A 23,781-nucleotide genomic window follows, 5' to 3' on the forward strand; every position below is an offset into this window, starting at 1 on the left:
TGCGTGCTCGCGTGATGATGCCATTCAACGCCGGAAGTCGGGGGGCTCTTTGTTCTTCTCCACATGGGCCAAGGGACTCATATAAGGATGGGCTGGATGCGAGGACGCACACGCCAGGCTTGGTTTGTGAACAGATTTCTTTCTTGTCATCTACTCGTCCTTCTCTTCAAAAGAGTAGTGCGTCGTGTGCCTGGTTTATATAATACTTTTAAGTGAACAATCTGATATCACGTCTCACATCTTCCTTAGTTACGTACTCTGCCGTCTTGGTGCCACTCCATCCCGTGTCTCAGACCTTTGGAAATACGAGTACTAGCACGATAAGACTCAGACAAAAGGCTTATTATTGTGTTTTTTTATTTTCATCCTGACGGCGTACCTTTATTCTACACTACGGTGAGAAGAAAAAAAAAAGATATTCTATTTGGTGCCGTCAAAAACTACAACCGCCATGGCTCCCGATCTCAACACGCTGCCGCGCTCAGAGGCGCCTCAGCCCACTGCCCACCCGGAGCAGAAGCCAAACATTCTCTACATCATGGCCGACCAGCTGGCGGCTCCTCAGCTCAAAATGTACAATCCCGATTCTCAGATCAAGACGCCCAACCTGGACCGTCTGGCGGCTTCGTCCGTCCAGTTCGACTCTGCCTACTGCCCTTCACCGCTCTGTGCGCCCTCGAGAATGAGCATGATCTCTGGCCTCTTGCCCATGAAGATTGGCTCCTACGACAATGCCTCTCAGATCAACTCCGAGGTGCCCACATATGCGCACTATCTGCGCTCAAAGGGCTACCACACCGCGCTGGCGGGCAAGATGCACTTTGTGGGCGATCAGTTGCACGGCTATGAGCATCGTCTCACAAGTGACATTTATCCGGGTGACTTTGGCTGGGTTGTGAACTGGGATGAACCGGATACTCGTCTCGAGTGGTATCACAACGCCAGCTCGATTCTCCAGGCCGGTGTTTGTGGACGGAGCAACCAGTTGGATTACGATGAGGAGGTCATGTATCGCAGCACTCAGTATCTCTGGGATCATGTTCGCGAGGGACCTGAGAAGCGCCCTTTTGCCCTGACGGTTTCTCTCACTCACCCCCATGACCCTTATACCATTACGAAGAAGTACTGGAACCTGTACGAGGATGTGGACATCGAATTGCCCAAGGTTCGCATCGCCAAGGAGAAGCAGGACACTCACAGCAAGCGTCTTCTGAAGGTGTGTGATCTGTGGGATCTGGAATTTTCAGACGAGCAGATCAAGAGAGCCAAGAGAGCGTACTACGGCTCCGTGAGCTATGTCGACGACTGCGTCGGCAAGCTGCTCGAGACGCTCGAAGACGCCGGCTTGATGGACAACACCATTGTCATCTTCAGCGGCGACCACGGCGACATGCTGGGCGAGCGCAACCTCTGGTACAAGATGAGCTACTTTGAGTCTTCTGTGCGAGTCCCCATGCTGGTTCACTATCCCAAGTGGTTCACGCCTCGCCGCGTGCCGCAAAACGTCTCGACGCTGGATCTGCTGCCCACGATCTGCGACATCATCGGCACCAAGCCTGCGCCCTTCTTGCCCATGGACGGCGTAAGCATGATGCCTCATTTGTTGGGCAAGGAGGGAGGCGGCGACACGGTCTTTGCCGAGTACACGGGCGAGGGAACTGTTCGCCCCATGATGATGATTCGACGAGGGGATTGGAAGTACATTACTTGTCCGGCTGACGAGCCGCAGCTGTTCAACCTCAAGACGGACCCCTTGGAGCTGGACAACTTGGCGCGCTTCGCTACTGGCAAGATTGAGCCGCAGACGGAGGCTGAGAAGGAGACCAAGGCTGTGTTTGACAACTTCGAGGCCGAGGCAAAGGCCAAGTGGGACTTTGATGCCATTACGGAAAAGGTGCTGCAGTCTCAGCGAAGCAGACGCTTGGTGTGGGATGCGTTGAGCAAGGGGGCGTTTACAAGCTGGGATCACGACCCGGTGGACGATGGCAGACAAAAGTGAGTTGTTTCGATCGATATTTGTTACGTTTCGATGTATAGATTTGCTAATCATCGTCCCTTTAGGTACATCCGATCAAATATTCCGCTGGATGACTTGGAGAGGCGTGCGAGATATCCGTTTGTGGACTCGCAAGGTTACGAGATTTCAAAGACGGTCAACTCGACTCGAAGCTAAGCGGGAGGCTTTCTTTCTTTTTCTTTCTTTTTTTACCGCATGCTGCTTGCTATCCTGGACATCAGATTGACTTCCGAGGGATTGATTTCTTTCTTCATTTTACATTGGCGGGAGCATACATAGCGAAGGGACTCTTGTTGGCTTGACGGACATTGTCTGGAGTAGCAAATTTTGGATTAGCATTGTATTTGGAAACTGAATTGAAATATATCGTGAATCAAGAAATAAACTAGAAATATTAAAATATGATATCTATACCTTATAAGAATGCTGTTTGTTAATACCAACTACCTGTTATATATATAGTAGGTACTAGGTACTAAGTTTCCCTGCAAAGCTTCATTAGTGGCTGCCCCCCACTTGGTCACCACCACGGCAGGCAACATGCTTAGCGCCTGCCCCACGAGAGCGTGTCTGTACTCCGTACCTGCACTTGGATCATAAATTCAAACTCAACGTCACTGCTAAAAGTAAACTTGCTCTCCCTCATGCTGCAATTCTACCTCTCTTCACATTGTGCCACGTATACAATTCTTACAATCACGTCTTACTTGATTCCTCATCTCCAACCCGCACCCTCTCGGCAACTACAACCAGCAAGAGCGCAGAGAAACAGACAAATCACTTCAGCTACAAAAACCAACAGGCGCATACGATGGCGACGCTGGGCTTGGACGACGACGAGCTCAAGTCAGTTGAGCAGACACTGGCTCGGCTGGCGCAGCTCTCAAGCAGCATACAAAGCTTAAAGATGGACATTCTCAAGAGCAACCCGCTTCCTCACCCGTATGCTTGGCCCCCCTCGCTGCGCAATACCTGGCAGCTCTAATCTTTTCGCTCTGGTGCAGCTCCTCATTACAAGCCTCGGCCCAGATCCTCCAGCGCAACCTCCAGACGGTATTGGACAACCTGAGCGAAAACACAGAACTCTTCTCGCGCATCGCCGTGCATCCATCGACAAACTATCCCGGACGAACACAAGAAAATGTCTTGACGCAGCTGCTGCGGAAGAAGCTGGAGCCGGATGTGGAGGAGCTCGTTTCGCAGGGACGCGAGACGGCGCGCCTAGCTACACCTGAGGGCATTGCCGAGCTACAGAGCATATGGGACGAGTTGCGGGAATGGACACATGACAGGATTGCCAAATATGTCAGAGAAGAGGCCGGCGATGTCTACACAAAAGAAGAAAGGGAGACGGGCGTCGATAAGGTGCGCACGGGACTGAGGAAAGGTCTGGATGAAGAAAGCGACGAAGAAGACGACGAAGACGAAGACGACGACGAGGACAATGATGACGCCATGGACGCGACGAATGATCAAGCGAAATCGGCGGCGGTGGGTAGGGGACCGGAGCCGGAAACTTTGCTTTGGTTTGCGGCGCGAGGGGATTTCGACGTTCCGCGGAATGTTGAATACGAGAGGAAATCCGGGGGAAAGAGGGGATATGAAGGAGTGAATGTACCGCCAGGCTCTATGTCGTCTTAGGATGACGACCTTGAGGACTTTCTTCGCGATGAGTGCTGACAGCCCTGCTTCTTTGGCATGGCCATACGAGGAATCAAATGCTCACCCATCAATACTGGAGACTATATAAGTCATCTTGCGATGGCAATCATGGCGACGGCGATCGGGTATCGGTATCCAATTTGTATGTGTCTTTTTTCTTTCCCTTTTTCCATTAGCGCGAGCGGTTGTTGGAGTTCCACGGACATGGCCATGTTATAGCGGCCGGTCCCTGGATTAGATGTCATCAAAGGTGTTCAAGCACAGGGATAAGGCTTGCAGAATGCCAGCTACGAAGCACGGCATTGGCCCTATGAGGCCAAGGCGGCAACAGTCACGCTGCCCCGGAATTATCAATACGTTTTATTTCCTTTCATTTTGAGCCCATGACGTACCGAGATCAACCGAGGCGATCGAAGCGAGCAAATATCAGATGACATTGCAGGGTTGGATTCGTCCTCGGGTTGGAGCGATAAGGTGGACGATCAATCAGAGTGCGCATTGGGATGCAAGGTAGCCCGAAAATGGTCGGATGTGACAGCTTCGGGCCAGCTGAGGAGCTGCATGTGTAATTGTGACGTTCCCCGCAGACTTTAAACTTCCCCTCCATCCCGAGGCGAACTGATCCTCTAGTGCTCTTCTCATTTCTGATTTCTTGAACCTTCTGTGCCATGAGCTCATTGCTGAGAGCGGAATCCCACTTGTCAAAGCTCTGAATGTCAATTACTTCTAACGTCCTCACCAATAGGCCCAGCAGTAAGCCGCCACAGCTCCGGCTAGTGACAAGATATAAGATCAGCCAGCTGACCGTCCACCTAGTGCTCACACTGCTGCCATGCTGTATAACACATATTGGTATGTTGTTTATTTCCCCCTCATCCTTCAGTCTTACTCCCCATTGTCTATGGGGTGGGAGGAGGCTTCTTAAGTAAGACCGATAAAGGCCTTGTCCTCGGAAAGACGGAGAGAGGGCTGCAAAGAGGACGAGACGAGAAATTTACTTAAATTCCCTTCATGCCATTTCCCCTCTCTCCATCGCCATGACTTTCAATTCATACAACGGACTGCAATTTTCTATGGATATAAACGTGCAGGATACTCATGCGATTCATCTAGTCATGGCGGGGGCGGAGTATGAGTACTGTCCATTCATGTTTTGGTACCCGCCTGCGGTGTGCTATTACAAGCGGTTTGGGCCTGGAATTGATGAAGACGACACTAATGCAGCCGTGGCAACAGACGGGAATGATATCCAGCCACATGTCGATGATGAGAGAAACGACTCAAATGCCGCCAACGGGGCAAACACGTCGCGCTTTTTGTCTCTGCCGGCGGAGGTGCGGCTGAGGATCTACTACTGGGCTTACAGGATGAGTCCGATCCAGCCCAAGGAGCTGGCGGCGGGATATCCGATCCCGATGCTGTGTCGCTACGTGCTACATCCACTTGACCCCCATCTCGAACAACAGATAGAGCTGGAGATTGAAAACGAGCAGACCATTATAGACCTCGCGAAAGAGTCCACGTGCTCAGACAGCAGCGCGCCAAAGGAAGGCAGTGAGCAGAAGGAAGGTGGCGCGCAGAAGTGGGAAAAGTTGAGGGCGGAGCAGGACAAGAAGAAGCTCATCAAGGACAGGCTAAAAGAGAGGATGCGGGAACTCAACATGGCAACTCCGGGCCTGCTCAGCTCGGACCGGCCGCTGGCGGGGATGCCGGCGAGCCTGCTCTGTACCTGCCGGCAGATCTACTTTGAGGCGCGAGAGATTCCGTTTGCCAACAACGAATTCGTCTTCCTCAACTGGTTCTCCTCGGGGCTCAACGCGGCAGCGGCCGTGACCAAGTCGCAGCGGCCGTGGCAGCGCCTGGCCATGCGGTACGCCCGGCTGGAGATGATGGCCGAGGATCTGGCTCGGAAGGCGGCCCTGAGCAAGTGGGCGGAGCTGTGCGGCCCCGGACCGTCTGCATCGTGGACTCGGGGCCTCCGGGGCCTACGGGTGAAAATTGTGGGCCAGGTCGGCAGGAGGAGCGAGGAGGCAAAGGACGACGATGAGTTTGTGGACGGGCTGGAGGAGGTGGGCGGTGCTAAGAGGTGGGTGGAACAAGGGCGGCTGGCGGAAATGGAGAATCTGGAGAGGTTGGAGATTGAGATTATCAAGAACTCGTGGGGGACTGTGGAAAAGATGGCGTGGTGTGCGGCTGTTGAAGAGGCGTTGAGGGAGAAGGGGTCCAAGGCGATGGTTGTGAGCATGGGCAGGATCCTGTGATGCAATGGTTTTGGTTTTCCTATATAAAGGCATTCGTATTTCTCATACCGGTATGGTATGGATGTGTGGAGGGGAGGTTAACTGGCGTTTCGGTCTATTTCATTCTTAATAACATCAATCTTTGTGATCCATCTGTATGTCTGTGTAAAGGCGTCTTGGTTCGGGTTCGGCCTCGGCCTCGGTTTCACTAAGGCTGCAGAGTGTCGTATAGCCTTGTTTTTTTTTGGTATCCAAAGGATTGGAAATACGCTCCATCAGGTGCCCGCTGAATTCATGCATCGTGCCAATGGACTAGCACCGGATATTGTGATCCATGGATTCTTTATTCGGACCGCCGAGGCATGAGCGGACTTTAGCCCCCGAGTGGCTGACGAACTTGTTTATTGCGCCACTTGGTGGTGCGAGTACACTACAGTATACGAAAGTAAAGTAGCATGAAACTATTTGTTACATGCCTCTTGTTTAACGTTGTTTAATTGTTACATGCCTTTTTGTTCAAAGTTGTTTAATTGTTACATCGGATAACGTAAGGGTTGGCTAGTGGTGTATACCCCAAGTCCGCGGAGAGAAAGAGCGGACCGGTTATCGGAGGAATATGGGAGGGAAACGGGGTTATTTGTTTACGAATTGCTTTGAAGGGAATGATGGCTACAGTATGTATTTGGTCGAAGGGACAACGGGTTTAGCATTTGCGGTGTGGTTGAGTGCAAGTTTGTTGAAGCCATGGCTTGCCGTGAGTAGCCGCTTACAAGCTGTGCTGGGAACTGAACGGTTAGGAAAAGATGAGAAACGGACGGGGGACAGGTGAATAGCGGAGATTGCAAATCAGCCTTATCACTCATTAATAATAGTTACGATTAATGTATTTCCAATGCGAAAAGAAAGAAAGAAAGGACAGGACAGGATGGAGCTGAAGTAGTTGAGAGGCCGTATTCATTGTCCTCCCCCACCTTCGTGGAGGAGCTCTTTAGAAAACGCGCTGTTTTTTTTTAAAAGTGGCTTTCGAGGTCGGGTTCGGGTTGCAAGGATGAGTCACTCGCCTCGGCTTAAACAACAAGAGAGAACAAAAGAAGGTGTGCACTATAATCGTATCTGTCGTATCAGGACGATGGAAGACGAAACAACAAGGGCAGATTGGTAAGAATGGAAACGATCAGATGGCTTATATAGGCGAATAAGCGTATTTGCATTTGCCGAGATGCGGTTGCGGGCCCCCCGTTTCGACAGCCTCTAGCTCCGGCCGGATAAGGAAGCAAAAGGCGAATTGAAATGTCCGATGGCTTTTGTTTGGCGGCTCGTTCGATTAGTGCCTATTCCGTGTCTAGCTGAAAGGTGTCTCTCGTTTTCGAATGCGAGGACCGGCGACATCCTTGCCTGTTTTTGGAGGTGACTCTTTTGAAGTGTGAACTAGTATGCGGATATGTGAAGGGATTACTCCGAGTTGCGTGTGTTTCTTTCTGATGAGTAATTGAAAAGTAGAGGAAATAGATGAAATAAAAATTGAATAGATCGGATTGATTGTTGTAAAATGCGCCTTGCACAAGACTAACGGCCGATCGGCTGGGCTCTTGTTTTTGATTGCCACATATCGCCTTAGCACACCCGATGATGCATAGCCTAATTCTGGGCCACATGCAATTGCGTTCAGACAGCCGACGTCGCTGACGTTTTTTGACTTCTTCAATCATAAAACTACTACGAAGCTTCATTCGATGAGCCTTTCGCCTTAACAAGACGATCGTGTATGTTGAGATTTGAATGGCATAGAGGCTCTTGAATCCATTGGGTTCGTCTTTATAACATCCCAACATCCTACTTATTGGCAATCACTCACAGAAACCGGACAAAAGCTAGAAACCTGAATACTGTCGTCACGGACTTGACACAATCGAACCCATCAGCCTCCTCTATAACAAAACAACAACATAAATCTCTCTGCTTCTTTTCCTTTCCGATTTCTTCGACCATGAACGCGCGGTGTCAGTGCGGCGCAGTGACGTTCAAGACGCCGCTGCCCGAGCCCCTGGCGCTGTATATATGCCATTGCTCCGAGTGCAGGAAACAGACGGGCTCGGCGTTTGGCACCTCGGCCATATTTCCGCATTTCAGGCTCCCCGAGACGGAAGATTTGAGCTGCTACGCGTATGTTTTGTTTTGTCCCGAGGGAGGAAAAGAGTTGTTTGGTTGGGTGACGGTTGAGGACGGAATTGGATGGAGGTTTCTGATGCTAACTGGGGGCTTTATCGAGTTTAGGCGACCGACGGCATCAGGACAGACGCTCTACTGGTACGAGATTGATCCCATGACTTAATAATTTCGACGACTGACGGGCTTTTCTACAGCTATTTCTGCCGCAGCTGCGGAACACGACTCATCCACATGACACCGGTATGCTTCTCTTCAACCCATCGCCATTCCCGCCTTTCCAAAGCTAACGTCCTCTCTCCGGACACAAGTCAAAAAACGTCCTCTCCGTCAAGGGCGGCTGCATCGAGGGCCTCGATTGGACAAAGGCAATCCACATCTGGACCAAGAGCGCCATGGTGCCCATTCCTGAGGGCTCCGAGGCGCATTCCGAGGCGTCTAGTAGTCCCGAGTTTAGCCAGAGCCAGGAGCTCTTGGATTGAGCATCTACTGGATTTTGCACTCTTTTTCTTTTTCTTTTCCTTTTTCTTTATTTTTCTTTCCCATCTTTTGACGGATTTGCTTGGAGAGGGAGAGACGGATATGGATATGGACTTTTTATGGTGAGAACTGGATGATGCTATGCTGACGGTGATGTAATGTGGCGTCGCAATGTTCTTTTGTTCTTTTGTTCCTTTTTTTTTTCTTTTAACGATTCAACTCTACCAGAAACGAGGGAATAATTACTTTCCATGGTGGTTCACCAGCATAGAAGTCATTCTTGGGGGCTGAGGGAGATTTGCTGGGGCGCGGGATGAGCGCATTCGCATAGAGCGAACATATACATACAACGCACACAAATATATACCAATGGAGTTTTTGATTTAAACATCTCATTCATCATAATAGAAAGTTAGTTAGCCGACGGCGATGAGAGGGGTGATGGCGAGGTAGTAGTCATCTAGTACATGAATGGCTGGCATTTCATATGAATCGTTGAAATATATATATGATTATCAATTATCAATCATTGATCAACTCATAATCAAGTGTCTAGATAAAAGTTCATGGTATTTCAGAACATTACTTGATGGCTGACTATATAGACATGGCTGGTGGGAGTCAAGTTTCGCTGCCTCTCGATGGGCGCAAAAAGGATTCTTCTGCCAGCATCGAGAGCGTGTCATTGGAGGTTGGTTTTGAAAAGCCGAATGAAAGATACCAGAGTACCAAAGTAGAGGTACCTGCACTCGCATGGCGCTCCAATTCAAGCTGTTGGCAGGTGCGGAGTACCCTGCTCTTGACAGCTCTTGACAGCTCTTGACGTAACAGTCAAAGGCAGGGAAAGGAAGGAAAGCTCATCGGCACAGGAAATACACAGATCCGGAGAATATTCATATTGATATCCATCCATTGACATCTTCTTCCATCCACGTTCTCCATACTCTGTAATGGATTCACCTTCATTCCGACTCCTTCGCCTATCCAGCACCAGCATGAATCCGATCAATTTGTTTCAAGATTGCTTCCTCATGCGTGCGTATGCGACCATGACGAACTCGGCCTAGATCAACCCGGTCATTTCGCCCATTTCCCACAGACCCTCTCTCGCCTCGACGCAATTCGACAACATCCTCTACCCATGATGTGAATAATCATCACGAAATCAGATCTGATAACCTTAGACGCCGTTTGACGACCCCACTTCCCTTGGGAGCCTCTTCACTCGCTCGCCCTTCGACCCAGCATCGCATGACTTTCAAGACGCTAAGGTTCCCAAACCACCCTCACACCCTTGCGCTTTAATCAACCTGACAACGAAATCACCAGATTCTTCCCACGGGAATCTACAGTCACATCTAGCTCGACCATTGACGAGCTCGAGAAATGTCCGGTCTCGAATTAGACCAGCGGCTTGCCATGGTGTCCTGGCCCAGCCCCACTATCGCGAGCCAGCTCTCAGACAGGAGGCGTCTGAACCATGTCTCAGATCCAGGTCCCTAACCCGGCAGATGCTAGCAATCGCTGCATAGGGTAATGCCCACCGACCGAGACTCCCAGTCTAAACCGCTACCGCCGCGCCGCCGCTGTTTGAGCTCCGTCTTGGGTTCTCAGCAATGGCGTCTTGGCAATGCTCCAAACGTTGCCATGTTTCGAGCATGGCCGGAGAAATGAAGGGGAACTCGTCAACAGGGCGGTTGTTTCTTCCAATGGCCGGGTGCCTTGTGCTGGCTGAGCTGACGACAGCCGGCCCGGTCCTCTCTCTACCGGGCTCTTCCCTTTTCTTCTTTTCCCGGGACTATTCTTCTCGTGTGTTGCATCATCTTCACTTCTCTTCTTCGTCGTTGAACCATCGTCCGCTTGGTTGGTGGCGATTTCTTTCACCCTCACTTTTGGGTTTACAGGCCTGGCGCCGCCTTTTATTCAACCGTTGCCGTTCGCTCTTTAATTTTGCTTCCACCGCTTCGACGTGTTTGACTGCGATTGATTTGGCATCGGTCATTGTTCTATTTCAATATCCAGCTGGCTGACAAAAAAAAATTCGTTGTTTGCTTTTCTTCAGCGGTTTCATCTCATCTCTCTGAGTCGTGAAAACAGCTGTGTTGTAGTCATTCATTCTGGTCTCTTTTTGGTATTCTTTTTCACAAGTTGTTCTTTGGGGTTGAATAATTACCCATTTTGTTTTTTGGTATTTACGATGAGGTCCGCAATCTTTTATGCCCTGCTTGCCTCTTCTGCAGCTCAGGTATGCATTCATCTACAAGAGATTTCTAAATAGTTCAGCAACTCACAACTTTCAGGGTGCCGTTCTGAACCGAGATGCAGATGGCAATCTAGCACGACGTGACGACTTCTTGGATCAACTAGGACAACTCCTCGGTATTGGAAATGGGGGTGCCGCCGTAACTACGATTACCACCACTGTCATCCCCGGAGCTACTCAAGTGGTCGAGAACCCGATCCCAACAGCAGTCACAGATTTGCCCCCAGCTCCTCCTCCAGTCATCCCGGCGACAACGAATCCTGATGGTAATGGAGTGGGTGTCACCGTGATTCCAGCAACGACAAATGCCAACGGCAACGGCGTTGGTGTCACCACGATTCCAATCCCCTCGTCTTTACTGCCGACAACAACGTTTGTTCTGGGTGAGTAACGTCGGTGCTTGGTTTAACGGCGATGGAAATGGAACCCCTGAGACTAACATGTACGATAGAACCTCCGCCAGCTGCATCGCAACCCCCTCCAGCAGCACCTCCTCCTCCTCCCCCGGCAAATACTGCTACGGACGTCCCTCCAGCGGTGACTGTCCCTCCAGCAGCACCCCCGCCACCTCCTCCAGCAAGCTCTGTTTCTGGAGTTCCGCCGGCCGAGACCGTTCCGCCGCCTCCAGCAACAACTGCTCCTGGAGTTCCGCCGGTTGAGACTGTCCCTCCACCTCCGCCTCCGCCGCCTCCAGCGACCACGGCTCCTCCTTCTGCCAGCACTTCACCGGCCGATCTTCCTCCTCCTCCGGCTACGAGCGCTGCTGCTCCACCACCACCACCCCCTCCTCCGCCTCCGCCTGCGGAAAGCTCTACAACAGCTTCACCACCTCCTCCCGCTACCACAGATATGCCTCCGTCTTCGTCTTCGTCGTCTTCTTCTTCTTCTTCTTCTTCCACTACCACGGATACAGCGAATGTGACGCCTTCTCCCATTTTCAGCACGCTGCCCTTGTCAAGCTCGGCAGCAGGCGCTTCCTCGGCAGCTTCGTCAACCTCCGCTGAGGCCTCGAGCACAAGTGAAGCTGCTGCATCATCAGCTACATCGACATCTGCGGCCGCAGCGACGACCTCTCAGGCCTCATCAGCATCGACAAGCGCCTCGTCCACAGATTCTTCGTCATCTGCTGCCTCAACACCTGTTACGGTCTCTAGTTCCGTTATCAAGCCCCCTACGAGCACAACCGTTAGCAAGTCAACGTCAACGACATCATCAGCTACAACTTCAAAGAATTCAACGACTTCAACAAGTGCAGTTGCTTCCGAGACGACAGCCAGCCCCGCGAGCTTATCTGCCCCTGAAACTTCGGCTGCCCCTGCGAGCTCACCTGCTCCCGAGACTTCAGCTACGCCTGTAGCCGCGCCTACTACCGTTGTCCCCGCTGCGCCAGCCAACACTCTCGTCCTCGGAAACCTTGCTACCAACGCTCCCGCGGCAGATGGGCAGCCGGTTCCCCCCGTGTTCCCTATCGCAGCACCGACCGCACCTGCAGCTTTCTCTGCGCCGCCTCCCGATCTTCAGGGATATGAGCTCAGCAGCGCGTTGAACTTGGGTGCTTTGGTGGCCATCCAAACAGTGGGAACACCATCAGTGGCAGCTGCCGCAGCGCCCACGCTGATCATTGGACAGTGAAATCTGGGGGCCTGAAGAAAACAGACGTGTAGAGTAATGAAGTTAATATTGGGTGTGCGACGGAGTTTGGAGAATTTAGAGAGAATATGATATACCATTTGTAGTCACAGTTTGCTTTCAAAATAAATGACATGTATGTTTATATGCAGGTATTACATCATTTGGCTACTGCCTTTGTAAGAGAAAACAAGACATTGGTCTATTCCTTTGATCCGGGGGTATCATGTCTCTCGAAGCCCTTGATGGCTACTTTTCGCGCCTCTAGCAGATTTCTGTAGACGTCTACAGCGTCTCAGCCTCAATTCTTCAACGCCAATTTATTATATCACGACACCTTTTTTTCAGATGCAGCCGCTCTCGCCGCCAGCTTCATCTTCTTCGCCTCTCGCTTGCTGATGGGCTGGACGTCTTCCCCGCCATTTTTGCGCTTCTGATTCTTCCTCTTGCCAGGCTGCTCCGCCGCCGAAGACTGATCGTCAGTCTGGTCACCTTTGACAGCATCCTTCTTGATCACCTGGACGATGTTGATGACCCCCCTAAACCCGTCCCTCTTCATGCCCTCGTTGACGACGACACTCCGCGGTATCGTCCGCAGCCCCTCCATGGCCTGTTCGCTCTGCAGGCCCCATACGTTGAAGAGGTTGACGATGTCGGCGGGGGCTCTCAGGCCAAAGGCGGATTTCGCTTCGCTACTGATGACGATGCCGCGGCCGCGGGTGGCCCTGACGAGGTTGGTGGCGTTGGAGATGAAGTTGGCGCGGCCGCGGGGGTCGGCGGCGAGGGCCTGGCTGTAGCAGATTTCGAAGCGGACGCCCCTGGAGACGGCGGCCATGCAGGGCTTGGGGCGGAAGTAGAAGGGGAAGTGCTGGGCCATGTCGAGGGAGATGAGGGGGATGTCGAGGGTGAGGCAGGCGTTCTGGAAGGCCTTTTCGGTGAGGGGCCGGATGGCGAGGAGGTCGTAGGCGTTGGCGAGGGAGGGGAGGCGGTAGTTTGAGGCTGCTGGGTCGGCGAGGGGGAGGGTGGCGCGGTGGAGGACGTGGGGGAGTTTGTTGTTGTTGTCGTTGTTGTTGGAGTCTGAAGATGAAGATGATGGGAGAGCTGGGAAGGGCGTTGTGGGATTTGCTGGGAAGGGGAGCTCGAGGGTGTGGTTGAGGGCGACGGTTGCGAAGCCGAGAGAGTGGGCGGTTGTGAGAGTTTGGAGGAGGCGGTCGGTGGGCGTGGCCGGGGACCAGGGGATGTTGAGGTCGTAGAGCATGGTGGTTTTGGTGTTGGGTTGAGGTTGTCGCGGCTCTCTTTCAGCTGGGCATCGCGGACTGGAGATGGTGGAGTAGTGAGAGTGCAAGTGTCGGGCTGTTGATGTATCGTTGATGAAGGAGATTTGGGGTTCAATTGATGGTATGTTGAGTTGATGGCGGCTGTGTGAGGCGAGGCGCAAGGGGATGAAGCTGTGGTGTTTTGTACATGAAGATGAAGCTTTCGAATCACACACAGGCTGCAAGAAATTAATTCCTAGCGGACGTTGGTTGTTGGTGGGGTCGGCGGTGTTGAGGCACTGGGGGCGCTAGGCTATATCGAGACCGTCGCTGCAAGTCTCTGGGTTTTCTAGAAAAGACTCGGGAGTTATTGTGTAACTACACAAGGGAGGGTGTAATGGAAAACAGACAAATAAACACAGCTGTTCCAGTGTGTTTCAATCTCTTTGTAACCACAATTGTTCTGGGCTTTCTGCCACAACTTGTACAGATCAAACACTGATGGAGCAACGGGTACCTCCCTCCCCAAAGGTACAGTACGGACTTTAAACAGCTTCTTAGCCTGAAAAAGCAGAACGCCTCCCGTCTCTCTCTCGCTGCGTAAAGCAGAAAGAGGGCAGCATCATCGCCGAACGTTTGCGCCTGCCAAAAACACACACACATAAACGCCCGCCAAGAATTAGCTTGGCGCATACGTACTCCCTCCCTCTTTGCCATTCGCTCTCCGCTTCTTTTCTTCCATTTACACTGCCTCAACTCTCTTCTTCTACATCATCACAACCATCTCATCTCGTTTCTCTTCTCTTCTTCTCTTGGCCCTTTTCATGAGAAAACTTGCATAGTGCAGTGCAACATTAAACATTTAAACCCAACAACAGCCATGGTCTTCTTCTTCTTCGTCTGCGGCCAGCACACATTCCGGTCCGAGGTCAAGGGCTACGAGGGCGTCATCTGCCAGTGCCACAACTGTGGCAACATGTCGGGCCGTGTCATCAAGAGCCGCCCATTCTTCACCTTTTGCTTCGTTGTAAGTCCACCGCGTGATTCCACCCAGATAGCGGCACTTCACAACGCAACCCCATCTTTGGAACCATGTTTCATTACAGGCTCCAATCGCATCAATGGCTGACGCCCAAACGCCATATATAGCCCATCATACCCTTCACCATATCTGGCTTCGTTGAGGTCGTCTGCCACATATGCAACTTCAAACAGCCGCTCAAGAATCGTCCTGACGTCGTCTCCATGTCCAACGGCGGCAATTCCGGAACTGGGCCTTATCCCCCGCCGGCAAATCCAGGATGGGGTCAGCAACAGTACCAGGGTCAGCCTCCGGCAAGGTATAGCTAAGTCGCAGCAGTAACGTTGTTGTTGATAGCCTCTCAAGCGCTCGCGCAGAGTTCTATCATGATCGGCACAAAATGAGACATGTATAAAACTCTCTGTAACTACAGTCACGAAGAGAACCAGGTCGGGACTTGACCGAGCCGTCGCTTCAGGCGCTCAACCACGGTCCCCTCCATCCAGCCAACGGCAACTCAGATTTACTCCTCTTCAGTCCGATGCCATCGCCGCAACTTCATAGACGCCTCCAGCAGCTCATTCTCACAGCCGATGGCGGCAAGAATGCTAATAAGCTCATTCATTACCAGAAGTGTGTCTGGAACTTGGCCGAGACTGCAAACCCATCTGGCCCGCGTCACGGCATACGCATAGCAACCCCCACAGGCAACGAATCGAGCGGGATTCCTGCATGGCACGTAGGCGGCGAAGATCTAAGAGATAATTATAAAGCACTCAAGGAACCGTGTCCAAATATATTCCTACCAACTCGTTACCATATTGCAAAATGATACCCGGCGGACTGCATGATATTTATTCCATATATCTTCAAGGAGCTTTAATTTTGTTGCTCTACTTATGCGATAGTTTGAGGTAGTTTATTACATGATTTTCAATAGGAGTCTACAGACCAACTATTAGTATTAAATTGCCCATGCATGTTGTGGTATATCTTTTACACATCGCTAAAACCAAGGCATCTTATAAATTCTGGCTCTCATCATTTCACTCAAGGGCCCGACGGTACAGATCCACTTCCGCCGCTCATCTTCAAGCTCTCCTCAATGGCTCTCCTCAGCTCTTCATCGTCATCCTCACCTTGGTTTGTCGCCTCGGGTTCTTCTTTGCCTTTTCCTTTAGCCAGCTGCTGTTTCCTAAACTCTTCTTCAGCGAGGCTCTGCTTCTTGACGTATTCCATCACAATCTCTTCCTCCGTCCTCTCATGCTGTGCCCTCTCCATCTCGTCTTTGGATGCCTCGATGGCTCTCCGGAAGTGTTCATCTTCGTCTTCTTCTTGTTCTCTAGGTGGCGAGGTGCGGGGTGGAAGAGTAGGAGCCTTGCGAGATTCTTCAATGGCCCGTTGCAAATCGGCATCCTCGTCGCTGGTCGGAGTCACCACCGAGCCGCTGCTACGAGGTTCGCCGCCATGAGTTGGTACGGCGGTATCCACGGCGTCGAGTTCCAGGGCACCAGATGCCGATGGAGTAGAGAAGTTGCCAACATCTCCCATCATGCTTTCGCGAATGGCCTGCTCAATCAGATCCTGGTATTCTTCGTCCGTAATCTTATACTCCTCATCCGCAAAAATGTCATGATGTTTGCTATCCATAGCCAAGCGGATGGGGTCCGGCAGAGAACCCTGCTGCCGCATGGCTTTGACGCTCTCACGAATAGCCGCTTCAATCATGGCGTCTTCTTCTGCATCTCCACGCGAAGTCTCCAAGACCGAAGCTCGAATAGCCGCCTCGTATTCTGTATCAACAGCGGAGGTTGCGTCTGCATTTCTCGGGGCGGGGGAGGAAGAGCGCCTGTTTCTCCGGCCCGAGTTCTGCCGCTGCGGCGATTGCGAGAGAGCAGCGACTAGTTGGCGTCGTCCTTCTTGAGGAGAAAATCGCCAGGAACTCGATTCGCCTCTGGATCCGACTCGAGAACCATCATCTGGCTCCTGGCTACCTGCACTTTTTTGGTAAAGAGCTCTCAGATCAGCATCGTGCTTCCATCGATAAAGAATATCGGCTTTTTCTCCTTCGGATGCATTCTGCATATCTCGCTCTCCTTGGACAACCCTCGAGGTGATGATGTAATTCTGTACGCTCCTCGATAAAAATTTGTTAAGCTCAGCATAGGCGCCTTGCATCACATATGCTGGGAGACCCCAAAATCCTGATACGTGCCGTTAGTACATCCCAGGGAGATTAGATGAACACGCATATCACTCACCTGCCGCGGGCTTCGCAATGAGCCCTCCGATGCCCTTTCCAACGCCCTTGATCAACCCAGCAGCACCTTGTTTTTGCGCTCCTCTCATTGGCTGCGTTACCAGCCCCGAGATTCCATCAAAAAGGCCAAATCCAAATTCTTTGCCTGCGACTCGTACGCCACTGTTGAAGTCTGTAACCTTTTCAACCGCTCGAACAGTGTCGTCATTGTACAGTCGTGGAATGTTCCTAAACCCTTTTGCGAGACCGAGGCAAAAGTTCATGGGAGACTTGACTCCTGTAGTCACGATGCGCCCAACGTTTTTGGTCGTACCCACTGCAGCCTCCATCGTTGCAGCTGCAGAAAGCGCCCTTCGGCGGGATGACGACCGACTTCCTCCTGGGCTGCCGGCGGTGGGAGATCGCGTTCGACTGACTTCGGTAGGTAATGAGGGTGACTGGACAAGCAGCGATGCAGAGTTCGAGTCGCCTGCAGCATCTGCAATGCTGGCGGTTGTCGGGGTTATCCTACCAGAGGGCCCTTTAGTTGAGTTGGGCCTTGATTCTGGGTCGCTCTCATCACCACTTGCTTGACTGGCCGCGTCGCAGCGTTCCCGAGCTTTCCTAGGGCTTTTGAATATATCTAAAGGCATGTCCACTATAGCCATGCCTATGTCACTAATATCGGTGACTAGAGATGTTGCACCCGCGGTGATTGGGTCAGGAGGCTGATCTTCTGTATTATACTCGTACGGGCGGTATCTGAATGGTCAGTAAACTTCATATAGAAGGTGGCGGACCGAATGTTCATCTTACAGTTTCAGGTCCGAGTATTTGAGGAGACGCCGTTCGACAAGGACGGCGGCAACCAGAGGACTGAGCCGCACCTTTGTCTTCTTCAGGCGCCATGCTGCGGTTCGGCTGGGAGCCACCGAACAGCGAAGAGAATCTATATCGATATGGTTATGAAAGCTTCGGCTTCCGGTTTCCGCACCATTCTCTTCTCGAATCTTGCGGCCAAGTGCTTGAGCTTGATCTTGGGTCTCTTGCCGAAGACAGAATTTGATCGCTTCGGCAAGCTTCTCAGCCGTCAAGGTTTTGTGAGGGATTGGATCGGGTCCAGCCTTAGCCCTCGCAATCATGGCTCCCCAAAATGGCTGGTCACCAAAGAACGGAACCACAATAGTGGGTTTGCCGGCTTTGATGCCAGCCGCAGTCGTTCCAGCGCCGCCGTGATGGACAACACAAGAGACTCTTTCAAAGAGCCAGTCGTGTGGGACGTTTCCGAGCATAAAGACACCATCAGGCAGTCCTACCGCATCAACCCCCAGGCCTCCCCATCCCTTGGAAACCAGAGCGCGCACGCCAGCTAGGTGGATAGCGTCCAATATCAGTCTCGTCATAGCATTTGGGTCGTCCACCACAATGGAACCAAACCCAATATACACCGGAGGAGGCCCAGCCTCTAAAAAGGCAGCAAGATCCGGCTCTGGTGTATATGAAGAGGCAAGATTCAAAAAGTAAAAGCCTGCAACATCGATGTGTGGCCCCCAATCATTTGGCTTCGGGATCAAGGCCGGGGACCTAAGGGCATGTGGTCAGAAAAGCAGGCGATAAACAATTGATTCATCAGTATACATACCAACAATAAGTATAAGAAATCTTGAGTCTGTTGAGAAGCCCTGGGGCCCAGATGAGTGATAGAGGGGGGAGATCCAGCGCATTTTCGCGGAAGCGGTTGATGATATCCCCCAGCCCCTGCCACGTCATCATTTCAACAAGCGTGTAAGTCAAGTAGTTAGTGAGGACATCATCGGCATTTGAAGATTGAATATTGGCCAGTGGATGAGGAAACGCTCGTGTAGGTGACCAAGGCATTCTAGTCAACATGTTAGTCGTGTACCTTGTGTGCAGGACATGAGAGAGGATTCTCACGTAAACATCATGTGTAAGGGAATTCCAAGCTTCTCTGCGACGTGAACGTGAGCAAAACTAGGCGGGTTTGCAATAATTGCGTCAGCCACGAACGGCTCATGGTTCGGGTCTCCAGGCATGCCCGCAGATGGATCCCAAGGCTCGAGTTTCCTATGCGGTTCGGGCGGCGGTCCCAATCCATCTCCTGCCTCAATACAAGATCTCCAGCACCCAAGCATCATCTCCTGGACGCCCCTGCGGCGCTTGCTGATCTCGCCGCTCTTCAAAGCATCTAAGCCGGGCATGAGACCCGGATGCTTTACCATGAAAGCCATGAGTTCGGCAGGGTCCCCCCCTATGCTGAAGAACTCGAGGCCATTCTCCTCGACAAAGGTCTGGAAAGTCGCATGCGTTGCGATGCGGATTCGGTGGCCGTACGTTTCCTTGAGGACTTTTCCTAGGGCAACGAAGGGCTGGACGTCGCCACGCGACCCAACGATTTGGATGACAACATTAAGTCGTGGGGGCGCTTCCTCGCCAGGCTCACCTGTGAGACTGGGTAATGTGTACACTGGCGGTAGTGATGGTTGGGCATCAACTTGGCTGGCGATGCTTGGCGCAAGGAGCTCGGCGAGTCTCTTGTTCTTGGTGTTGATGCTGATGTTGATTCTCCCGTCGCCTAGAATTCCATTGTCAGAAAGAAAGTCCCCCCTCTATCAATTGACAAGAAGGCCAATAACCCCTCGCTCATCGCGGGGCAAGGGAGCGTAGCTGGTGCTCACCTGTTACGGCCGCCCCGGCCTCGAATCCCGTCCGTGAGAACTGGAGCTGGTCATGATGACTTCCATATGCCGGGGGCGCATCGGGAGGCACGTCAAGGGTAGGAAGAACGAAGCCATCCGTCGCCATGGCCTCCGAGGCGGGCGGGGGTCTGGATGAGGGCTGCCGTCTGGCTTTACTCCGCTCGATCTCAGGGGACACCATGGCTGGAAAAAGTCGTCAAGGGAGGATTGGTGCAGTAGTTTTCCTGTTCCTGTCCTGTCCAGAGCTGATGTTCGTGGAGGATGAAATCAGAGAGCCCGAAGAGCGCCTGGTTGAGGGCACAAGCTGGGGGGGGCGAATAAAGTTCACCTGCAGATATACGACAGCATCGTTGAGCGAACCTTTAGGCTTGGCAGTGCAGCGGATTGTCACTGATTGCAAAGACACGCAACGGTAGCACAAGGACAGAGAAGAGCTGCCAACTGGCCGAGACCTTGATTTTCAGAATGTTGGGCGATGACGTGTGGCTTTTTTTATTCGAGAGGCCTCAGCTAGAATTCGCCTGCGATTGATATCATCGAGCACGAGCTGGCACACCCCCTGTTTATTACATAGCAACAATGGATGCGGCCAGGCCCTGCGACGGCGCTGTGTCAGTGCTGTGCCCAGCGAACGCTAGTGGCAGTTGCGCCCACTAACAGGCCAAAAGCTAGCGGCTGTGATTAGCGCCTATAGCAGCCCGGGCGGGCAAAGTAAATCCAAGATACAGCGCGTGATATGGAATCTTGCATTCCAATCTACCTGCATCTAGCAATATGATTGATTAATGGATTTGATGTGAATTGCAGCAGACGCACGTTTGCTTGCGTGCATGATAAGACATCGATGCTTATCTAAGAGAGCCGTTCACTCCTCTGTACTGCAGAGATTGTGTGAATGCCTGCCTCGGTTCTCGCTATGGAGTTACCAAGGCGCAGCAGCTGTCGTAACGCAAGGCACAAGGCACACACAAGCCATGGACTGGTTCTAAATTCGTCGTTTCTCCCATTCCAGCCCAACATCATCAGGGTTCATACATCACAGCCACGCAATGGAGCCCTGAGAATAAGTCCCGACAAAGGTCGCCACTAGTTAGGGAGACAAAGGCCATAGAAATCGTGCCAAAATAGCAGCGTAACAGCCTATGCGCTTGATTGATTCCTATTTGGGCATATTGTAGTCTCCGTCCGCGGAACGGGTACGAGTATCATGCCGCAGCCAGGATGAATATCCAACCTGACAAATCACATAAAACCCAGCAAAGCAAACTCTCTCGTCATTTCAAGAATAGGAAAGGAAAAGGCAATCTTGATAGAAAAAAATCGCATAAGAAATTGGAATAACCGTTTTGCTCATATAATACAAAATATCATGGCCGCTCAGACTCCATGGTGATTAGGGGCCAGGTCATTGTATCCGCCAAATCCATACATCCACTTGTGTATTGAAGCCATTTTTCCCCCTTTGGCATCAAACCTCACATCAGCTAGATTTGGTCTTCATAACCTGCGCCGTTGCCGTCGCGGAACCGTTTCGCCCTTATACCATCCGCCGTTGTCTCTCCCCTCGCTTCACTTCAGTCACCAGATAACGTTGTTTAGCTCGAAAACTTGCGGCTGATCTTGGCAATGACTTGAGTCTGGAGTCAGTATATGCTGCGTCTTTAAACGTTAGAGGGATTGACTCACTATGCAGAGCAACAACGGAGAAGATGAAAACCAGGGACAGGACAAGGACAACAACAGGGTCGACCTTGAGTCCGGGAGATTCGTCGGTGTAGAGTCCTACAAGTGGTTTCTGTTAGCGATACACGCAATTCCCAGCCTGAGCCAACTATATAGCTCCATCTGGGGGTTAACATACTCAGCATGGTGCTGCTGGAGCCGCCGGCGCCAGCGGCCCGTGTGCTGCTTGGCCTGGCATTGGCAAGCTTCTCCTTCTGATCAGCGGCAGCACGTCGACGGATCGCAGTTCGAGGTCCGCCGGGAGGAGTAGGAGAGGAAGGTCGGCTGATGCTGGAACCGCTGGCCGCGGCGGGGCCATTGGCGGGTGAAGAGGGACGAGAAGACTGTCAAAGAAATGCATTTGTTAGCTTAAGCGCTCCATCAATGCTTGCGAATCCAATCTGCGCAAGCCATGGTCATGCAAAGCGCATAACGCATCGGTCTTGTGACGCGATGCCAGCGCCGCAATCGCCGGCGCTGGTGAATCCAAAGCAAGTACAGAATTGGTGGGAGTAAGAGACGCGCATACCATTGTGAAGGAGTGTGTTTTGGATATAACGAGGACAATGACAGAACCGACCGAGAATCACTGCAGGACTCTTGGGACGAATTGACAGAGTATGAAAGAGATGCACTTTAATAGAAGGTTGGAGTTTGGCGCGGCCAGCTGGTTGAAATTGTGGCCCCAGCAAGCAGAGTTAAGGCCACATTCACAGAAATGCAACCAGCGGCGGCTGAACATTTCTCCGTTTACCCCAGAAAACACTTCACCACCACTTTAGCGCGCGCAATCTATCGAATTCCATTCCAGCATTTGGATGTTTGTATTATGGAGACTATAAGGTACAAGTACAGACAATGCACGAGATATAAAGCAGACAGAAGTGCTTGCAGACCAGCTGAAAGCCTAATGAAAAAAAACATGGAAATAGAAATACAACGATATAAAGATAATGCAGACAGCCGTGGCATTCAATCAGCAATAACAAGAAAGAAAGAAAAACGAAGCATCGCCAAGTAGCCAAATAAACCCAACGCAACGCTCCCCTATCAACATACATCCTGAGTATCTCACATTGATTCATTACTAAGGCCATAGAGGCTCGGGGTATTTTTACAATTTGGGGGAGACTATGTATAACGGAGGCCCTCAGCAACCTCCAACCCTCGCTAATCATGTTCGCCTCCATCTCAACAGACTCCGCATCACTCGCTGCCATCCTTCAAACCCTGCTTGCAGGCTCGCTGCGTGGTATGTGTATAGTTCAAAAACAATGCAAGACAGCAAAAAAACACAAAGATGAAGAAGAAGAAAAAGAAAAAGAAGAGAAAACACAAAGGGAATCACAGAAAGAGGGAGAAGAAGAAAAAGAAGAGGGAAGAAGTAAAAAAGAGAAGAGTGAGAGACAGAGTGAGAGAGAGAGAAATGTGCCAGCTTGCCAGAGAAAAATTACAGCACAAACAGCCCAGATATTGCCAACAGTCTGTTTAAACACGCTCGATATAGGAGACGCATCCACAGGAAGCCCACCGCAGGCTCCAATTCCCATTGCCCACGTAGTGAAGATCCGAGAATTGACCACTAATCTATAAGGAAAGAATGACCTGCTCTTATCCCAAGACGATGTTTTCGAGACTCCCCCACCTTTTTGGTTTTGACTTCTTGGAGCGTTTCCGTCTTTCTTGTTTCTTCAAGTCGTTTAGATGCGATTGCGGCGTCAGTTGGAGATCTTTCTGGTCAACTCAAACCCCTAGCCGACTTTCACCCCTTGCTCGGTCTTTTGCGGACTGAGAATAAAAAAGGAAAATTTCCGCAGGCTGAGGAGCTGCGTTCCATAGATCAAGGCTGATTATATAAGATTAGACTGTACATCTACACCCGGAAACGAAGAGATTTCAACCAAACGCCTCCCGCTATGACGGCAATGCTGCAGATCGGGCTGTTGAATTTTTTGCTGAAAAGGGAAGAGAAAAAGAGACTGAAGGAAATTTTTGGTGTGTGGTATCTCAGAGAGTGACATCAAGAACCAGGCTGACGTCGGCGACGTTGGGGCCAGCGAGGTCTTCAAGGACGGGTATAAGGTCAAGCAGCTCGTTGTCGTGCGCGTCGGAAAACCAGCTGCTGATTGGAACAGCGTGCTGGGGGTGGAATATGTAGGAGGTTGGCGAGTTGTCGATGATAATGGTATCTTTCAAGTCTCGCCCAACTTGTGAAAGGTCCTTGACATAGTTTCCTTGGTGGTTATAGCAGCTCTCTCGGAATAGACGATGATGAACAACATTGTGTATATCTAATTGGTCTAGCAGAGGATCGCCATACTGTTCACACACGTAGACGTTAGCACGATCAGTTTCCACGGTCGGGGGGG

At 51.5% G+C, this 23,781-nt stretch overlaps 9 protein-coding genes across 9 annotated transcripts; 6 read left to right on the forward strand and 3 right to left on the reverse strand.

The window, feature by feature from the left end:
• Nucleotides 1–451: 451 nt before the first annotated feature.
• Triagg1_10357 (uncharacterized protein) lies at nt 452–2,173 on the forward strand (the record flags this gene model as incomplete). Its single annotated transcript, XM_062894420.1, has 2 exons — nt 452–1,995; nt 2,062–2,173. 2 exons carry the CDS (start codon nt 452–454, stop codon nt 2,171–2,173), a joined length of 1,656 nt encoding a protein of 551 aa, XP_062750708.1.
• Nucleotides 2,174–2,828: 655 nt separating this feature from the next.
• Nucleotides 2,829–3,658, forward strand: Triagg1_10358 (uncharacterized protein; the record flags this gene model as incomplete). The annotated part of the gene is made up of 2 exons (XM_062894421.1): nt 2,829–2,959; nt 3,022–3,658. The coding sequence occupies 2 exons, from the start codon at nt 2,829–2,831 to the stop codon at nt 3,656–3,658; spliced, it is 768 nt and encodes a 255-aa protein (XP_062750709.1).
• A 1,058-nt stretch (nt 3,659–4,716) lies between these two features.
• Nucleotides 4,717–5,940, forward strand: Triagg1_10359 (uncharacterized protein; the record flags this gene model as incomplete). Its single annotated transcript, XM_062894422.1, has 1 exon — nt 4,717–5,940. One exon carries the CDS (start codon nt 4,717–4,719, stop codon nt 5,938–5,940), a length of 1,224 nt encoding a protein of 407 aa, XP_062750710.1.
• Nucleotides 5,941–7,906: 1,966 nt separating this feature from the next.
• Triagg1_10360 (uncharacterized protein) lies at nt 7,907–8,567 on the forward strand (the record flags this gene model as incomplete). The annotated part of the gene is made up of 3 exons (XM_062894423.1): nt 7,907–8,226; nt 8,283–8,328; nt 8,397–8,567. The coding sequence occupies 3 exons, from the start codon at nt 7,907–7,909 to the stop codon at nt 8,565–8,567; spliced, it is 537 nt and encodes a 178-aa protein (XP_062750711.1).
• A 2,195-nt stretch (nt 8,568–10,762) lies between these two features.
• Nucleotides 10,763–12,460, forward strand: Triagg1_10361 (uncharacterized protein; the record flags this gene model as incomplete). Its single annotated transcript, XM_062894424.1, has 3 exons — nt 10,763–10,810; nt 10,866–11,211; nt 11,280–12,460. 3 exons carry the CDS (start codon nt 10,763–10,765, stop codon nt 12,458–12,460), a joined length of 1,575 nt encoding a protein of 524 aa, XP_062750712.1.
• Nucleotides 12,461–12,785: 325 nt separating this feature from the next.
• Nucleotides 12,786–13,715, reverse strand: Triagg1_10362 (uncharacterized protein; the record flags this gene model as incomplete). The annotated part of the gene is made up of 1 exon (XM_062894425.1): nt 12,786–13,715. The coding sequence occupies one exon, from the start codon at nt 13,713–13,715 to the stop codon at nt 12,786–12,788; it is 930 nt and encodes a 309-aa protein (XP_062750713.1).
• An 878-nt stretch (nt 13,716–14,593) lies between these two features.
• Nucleotides 14,594–15,138, forward strand: Triagg1_10363 (uncharacterized protein; the record flags this gene model as incomplete). Its single annotated transcript, XM_062894426.1, has 3 exons — nt 14,594–14,740; nt 14,929–15,037; nt 15,092–15,138. The coding sequence occupies 3 exons, from the start codon at nt 14,594–14,596 to the stop codon at nt 15,136–15,138; spliced, it is 303 nt and encodes a 100-aa protein (XP_062750714.1).
• Nucleotides 15,139–15,784: 646 nt separating this feature from the next.
• Nucleotides 15,785–19,871, reverse strand: Triagg1_10364 (CAZyme family GT1; the record flags this gene model as incomplete). The annotated part of the gene is made up of 6 exons (XM_062894427.1): nt 15,785–16,938; nt 16,996–17,735; nt 17,790–18,557; nt 18,616–18,852; nt 18,909–19,566; nt 19,670–19,871. 6 exons carry the CDS (start codon nt 19,869–19,871, stop codon nt 15,785–15,787), a joined length of 3,759 nt encoding a protein of 1,252 aa, XP_062750715.1.
• Nucleotides 19,872–21,285: 1,414 nt separating this feature from the next.
• Nucleotides 21,286–21,944, reverse strand: Triagg1_10365 (uncharacterized protein; the record flags this gene model as incomplete). Its single annotated transcript, XM_062894428.1, has 4 exons — nt 21,286–21,320; nt 21,377–21,472; nt 21,552–21,756; nt 21,942–21,944. 4 exons carry the CDS (start codon nt 21,942–21,944, stop codon nt 21,286–21,288), a joined length of 339 nt encoding a protein of 112 aa, XP_062750716.1.
• Nucleotides 21,945–23,781: the final 1,837 nt, after the last annotated feature.

This window comes from Trichoderma aggressivum, assembly GCF_033847375.1.
Source record: "Trichoderma aggressivum f. europaeum strain CBS 100526 chromosome Unknown scaffold_071, whole genome shotgun sequence".
In the NCBI taxonomy this organism is placed as follows: domain Eukaryota; kingdom Fungi; phylum Ascomycota; class Sordariomycetes; order Hypocreales; family Hypocreaceae; genus Trichoderma; species Trichoderma aggressivum.